This window comes from Chrysochloris asiatica, unplaced genomic scaffold (assembly GCF_000296735.1).
Source record: "Chrysochloris asiatica unplaced genomic scaffold, ChrAsi1.0 scaffold00123, whole genome shotgun sequence".
In the NCBI taxonomy this organism is placed as follows: Eukaryota; Metazoa; Chordata; class Mammalia; order Afrosoricida; family Chrysochloridae; genus Chrysochloris; species Chrysochloris asiatica.
The window spans coordinates 8,526,603-8,532,478 of record NW_006408641.1 but is presented as its reverse complement, the minus strand read 5'-3'; the positions used below and the strand labels follow the sequence as shown (position 1 = coordinate 8,532,478).

Sequence of the window (5,876 nt, the reverse complement as noted above, 5' to 3'; positions counted from 1 at the left end):
CTAGAAGGATAAACAAATGTGTAATTCATGAGTTTGCTAATTGTCCTTCATTTTGATCTCCTGCCATCTTTCCCCGAATCTCTGACTGACATACGTGCTCATGGCAAGGACTCAGAGTGGGCACCGGGAACGATCCTCAGAGGCTGCCTAGTGCCAAAACCTGGCACCTGGACTCACTCTTCCCCCGCCAGCCACCTCCCATCCAGATCCCCCCCATCCCCCAGATATCACACAAGGCAAGAAGCCTGTGGCACTCCATCTTTTATTTTCTTAAACTGTACACAGACATAAAAGACCTTAACAGCAAGTCTATGGGGGAAATTGTTTGGTCTTAAATTATTATGAAACAGAACCTAAGGGGAGCTTTATTAAATAAACATAAAGTTGGAGATTTAAGGATACACACCTGCATTCTACCATTTCCAATTTTACTCTACCTTCTAGGTGTGTAACGATAGAAAAGACTCATCAAACTGAATAAACAAAATCCATTTATACCCTGAAATGCTGGCAGGCCACTCAAGGAATTATTCAGAACATCTACATCATAGAAGATGGCCTCACCATCTAATAAAAATTAAAACTGATCTGCTGGCCTCTTTGGTTCCAAAATTATGTATAATACATTTCACTGTATTCAATTTTTTTTTTTTTTTTTTGCTGCTATAAAAATAACTTCTTTTTTTCAAATGGCAGTTTCTGACTAATCATGCAACTAAATCAGTGCAAACATTAAAAGCAATCATTCGCTTAAAAAAGAAGCAAAGGATTTCATTTCAAGTATAAAAAATATAAAAAGAGTCGTACGAGTCCAGTTTCGTCTAGTGTGGGTCAACCCTTTAAATTGCATAGTTCATGTGGCACTAGGAGATCTAGAGGGTGAGGAAGCTTCGAGCTCTGCCAAGGGCCACTTCTGGACACACGGAGAACGGTAAGTGCTATAGCATGTGCGTCCAGGCAGGTCTGTAAGTGCTACCTGGGGCAGGCAGGTGAGCGGGCAGGGCCAGGTCCATGGCTAGCCCTGGTTGATGGGGCCCACCTTGGCAAGTTCTGCAACGTGGCTGAGAGCCTTTCCCACCTCTTCAAGGCCAGCTAAGCTGCTCCCCCACACCATCTCCCAACCCTCTGCTGAGGGAGCACCCAGAGCATCTCCACAATGCTTCCAGCTCCACCATTTCCTCTTCTGGGCTCAACCACTTGCCCAGGGGTCATTCCCACCCCTCCCAACCAGTCCTACATGTCCCCAGTGAAGGACAAAGATTGCAACGTTTGTCTGTTGCCTTTTTTTTTTTTTTTTTTTTTTTCACTTAAAACAATTAGATTTTTAACTTAAAGGTCATACCTGGTAGAAAAGCCCCCTTTCTATTATACAACTGGCACAAATGATGATCGTTTAAAGCATCAAATTAAACCCTCTCTCCTCTCCCCCCTTCCCACCCCAAAAACAAACACAATAAGTCATGTCAGGGACCCAAGTGACCAACAGTCCAATGGTCACTGCCCCTGCTCTATGGTCCCTGGCAGGCAGGTCCTTTCCGGCCCTCTTCCCCTCCACAAGCCTCCTTGGTCTTGCAACATGAAGGACCCTGGGCAGAGGAGGCAGAATAGGCCTTATGCAAGCAAAGGGGGACACAGAGCCCTCCGCCTGCCCACATGCTCCCTGCCCCCGTACTGGCTTCTCCTCTCCGCAGCTCTCGCTAGACTGTGCGCGCTTTCTCTCTCTCTCTTTCTCTGTGTGTGTGTGTGTGTCTGTCTTTGTGCTTTTATGTGTGCTCGGAAGGCGCAATTCAGAGTGGCCAGGCCAGCTGGTGGGAATGGTGGCAGTTCACCCCATTCTCTCAGACTGACAGGCATTTGTAGCTGAGCTGCCATTTGTCACCGCATCCGTTTGCTGGTATCCTGGAGGCTGCAGTGTGGGTGGCAGGATGCATCTGGCTGTGCGTATTACGTGTACATTTTAAAGTGTTTCATGTCCATTGAGGGTCCTCTTTCTGCTTTTGATAGGTTGCTCTATGCAATAGAAAAATACATCAGGTCTCACCCTGGCACCATCTCTGCAGCTCAATGGAAGGACTGTGCTCAGCCCACCGTGCACCTCGTTCCCCGAGGGGCTAGAAGAAGCCCATCAGGGACCGTCCTCCACACCTTGCCAGCAGTCAGGCACAGCCGCATTCCTCCACAATCATGTTAGGCACGTCCCGCTTCACGATGTTGTACTCATCATCAAAGTAGAGCATGGACATCGTGCTGAGCTTCGTGGGAATGCAGCAGGAGTTTACCATGCCAGGGTTCAGGCCCCGCATGCGGTACTGATTCACCACCGCAGTGTGGAAGGAGGAGGCGGATCCAGGGACCCCCGCCAAGTAGGCTGGACAGCTGCCCTCACAGTAGTTCCCATAGTAGCCAGTGGGTGCGATGATCCAGTCATTCCACCCTATGACTCGGAAGTCAATGTAGAACTGCTGTCTGCAACAGAGGTTGGTACGGCCATCACACTCGAGGCCACGTTTGCGGATGCGGTGCCTGCTGTCGCCCAGCCGCGCCTGCACTACCACAAAGGGACGGTGAGACTCTTCATTGGGATCTACAAACACGGGCACCACAGCCAGCTTCTGACAGTCCTCGCACTGCACGTCCAGGCTGAGCCGCCGCTCACCCCGCTCAAACAAGGCCTGGATGGCCTCAGTGAGTGGGAAGGTGTGCCAGCCACTACGCTTGAGGTCCACCTTCTTCTCCACAACATTCCACCTATCACCGCGGCCCTGCTCCTGGAAGTATACCTTGACCCGCACCTTCCGCCGGCTGCCCTTCTCCAGGACATAGGGCAGCAGTTTCAGGTAGAGCCACAGGCTGGCCTGGACCACAAACAGGTTCTGGTTGCCTTCATTGGAGATGAAGAAGTACAAGCGGACCCGAGAGGAGGCAAGACCATCTGCAGAGAAGGGAAGAGCAGGCTGAGTTAATTCAAGGAAAACACAAGGCAATGGGAGAAATGAACTTTCGACTGTATAACGTAGTCTCTTCACACAACTGGTAAACATTATTGACCCAAATGCCATTCCTTTGGCCAGGGCCTCTGGCTGTAACTTACAAGAAACAGAGAAAATTATTTAACCCTGACCAGGTTGGAGCAGGAGGATCCAAGCCTATAAAATCCTGTCTCACCTCTCCTAGGTCAGGGCCCCTAGAGACAGCTAGCTGTCAGGCCTCAAAGATCAACAGAGAAGCTTGTCAGGAGGCCAAAATTTTAACTAGTTGTTATAGGTATCTGTGAAATCTGAAAAACAAACTCCGAACAGCAAGGATGATTTTGGGTAGGTTGTCTCAAGAGGGTTTTTTTAGTTGTTGTTTTTTTTCCTGTTCTTATTTTTTAAGTTAACTTAGAGCCATTGCAAAATCAAGCTGAGCTACCTACCGCCTCTTTTCAGTGTTTACCTAAGAATGATCTGATCCAACCCCCAGTTAAAACCTCCACTGCAAACAAGCACGCTCTACTCAGGTTTCTGACACTGGAACATGGGTTCTGAAGGCTGCAAAGTGCAGCCCACACTTCCGAGTGCTCCAAGGGGCAGGACACTAAACCTTGAAACTTGAAGGCCTACCCTTTTACCAGGCCCTGGCTTCTGGATCATAGCCCATGTGAAATCGCCAAGGAAAAGGGGATCTACTTTATTCATCTTCTCAATAACTCAGTTTAACAGGAGAGAGAGACAGATTATACCAATCAGTGGTCAACTTCTCGCATTCTACATTATGTTCCAACGACCCTTCCCTCTGACAATCTCTACCGTTTTCTCTCTCTCTTTTTTTTTTTTTTTTTTTCTTCCTGCAGGAAGAACAAATAAGGTGGCTGTGTGACCAGGACTGGTGTTATCAAACCTCGCCCAGCCACCTCCTCAAGCCATGCCTGGCCACCCTAATAACACAGACCACAGACGGGGACATATGACTTTGAAATGGGGGAAATGGCAGCCTTAAAAGCTGGTCTTGGAAGAGCTGCCTGTGACCTGAATCTGTTATTTATAAGTCAAAGAGCTGGCTCTGCAAAACGGACCAGAAATATATCAGCCCCCGCTGTCATTTTGTGCCACGGGACCAAAAGGCCCTCCTCAACCTTCCAGAATCACATTTCTACCCCAGCGCCCAAAGCACCTTTTTATCCAAACCCTGTAAGAGCTCTTTAATTGCCAGTCGGGCTTCCCCTGACTCCAGCGGACCGCAGTTCGTTTCTTTCTTAGCACAAACCAGCCCCTGCTTGTCTCTGCTTTTCTACACACCCGGCCATGCAAAACTTTTCATCCTTTTTCATTCCCTGGAGGCTCAAGCTTGGTCTGCCTGCTGCCTGGGGGTGGGGTGGGGGCACTTGCAGCCAGGGACACAAACCGCACCCCCCTCCCCAGGTTCTGTACCCACCCCCTGCCCGCACAGGGGCTTCCCCCTCGGAGACCTTCTCTATAGTCCCCTTGCACAAATGGGGCTGAGCTCTAGGCACAAAAGCCAGCCCGGCTCATTCAAGTCCTGAAAAGGACAGCGGAGTCCAATGCACTTGCAGCATTTCCAGTCGGGCACACTTCCCTCTTTCTTTTAAAGTTCCCAAAGATTTTTTTTTTCCTCCCTGATTTTTATATTTAAACAGTGACAGAGATTTACAATTGGAGGCCGAGGGAAAATTCCGGAAAAGACTCCAACCCTTTGTTAACTACGAACTCGGAGGCTCTTAGGCGAGGCTGCCGCTGCTGTCAGCCAGCCCGAGAGATACAGGGCTGTCCCTGAGCCGCGTCTTTCTCTGCGTAAATGATAGAACCTGTTGAGAAGCCTTCTGCCTGATTCAGGTGCCCACACAATCGGAAGAGAGGTTGCCTAGCTCTTCTCAGCCAGGCTTCAGCAATCCTGGCAAGCCCACGCCACACGGCGATGGAAGCAGCCCCGGGGGCCTTTCACGCAGGCAGGCGCGCGCGCACACACACACACACACTCTCTCTCTCTCTCTCTCTCTCTCACACACACACACACACACACACACACATACTCCTCCGACCCACGTATATCAACAAGCACACACATTTCCATCCACACTGCTAAGCCTACACTCCGTTCGTGGGAAACAAAAACATTAAGCAATCACCAAGCAAGTGTCTGCGGAGCCAGGGCCGCACGCATCTGCCAGGAGGGGGACGCGCGCCTAAACGTTGGGGCTCATTCCGGAGAGCCGGGGCGGAGGGCAGGGCAGTCGGCGACGGGGGCAGAAAGGGGTCTGAGACCTGGAAGATGTGGACGGCAGCTGGAACAGAGCGCGCAGGGACACGGCGGAAAGGGAGCCCAGGTTGTCCCTGGGGAGCGCTGGCGGCGGTGGCGGCCCGCGCCGGCAAGGAGAGGGAGGAAGTGGGGGAGGAAACACGGGCCGCGACAGGACTCCCAGGGGCTGAACCCACCTGTCTCGGCGAAGCTTATGATCTCGGACACGCGCTCCTGGCCGTCGGCAGCTGAGCTGGCGTGACCGTCGAGATGCGGGATCTCCACGCGGCCATCCTCGCGCACCTTGCCCGCGTGCAACTTGCGCAGGGCCGTGACCATGGCGGCCTTCGGTACAGCGTGCGTGATGTTGGGCCGGCCCCGCATCTGTAGGCGACTCAAGATGTGCCGCTTCACCGCTTCCAGGAAGTCGCCGTCCACCCGGCCCGGCTCCTCGGGCCGCCGGAAACCGCCACACGACGTGCAGGTGTCCTGCGGACTGCCGGGTGCTCCCGGCGGAGGCGGCGCTGCGGGCGACGGCGGGGGCGTGGGCGAACCCCAGGCCTCGGGTCGCAGCCAGCCGGCTGCCAGCAGCAGAAGGCAGGTAGCCCCCAGCGCCCGACCAGGAACCCCGTCCATGGTGC

General features: G+C 52.3%; 1 protein-coding gene across 1 annotated transcript; it reads right to left on the bottom strand.

Annotated features, from left to right (window-relative positions):
• Positions 1–2,156: 2,156 nt before the first annotated feature.
• INHBB (inhibin, beta B) lies at positions 2,157–5,871 on the bottom strand. The gene is made up of 2 exons (XM_006868734.1): positions 5,433–5,871; positions 2,157–2,932 (listed from the first exon to the last, which is right to left on the bottom strand). Exons 1-2 carry the CDS (start codon positions 5,869–5,871, stop codon positions 2,157–2,159), a joined length of 1,215 nt encoding a protein of 404 aa, XP_006868796.1.
• Between the last annotated feature and the right edge of the window lie 5 nt (positions 5,872–5,876).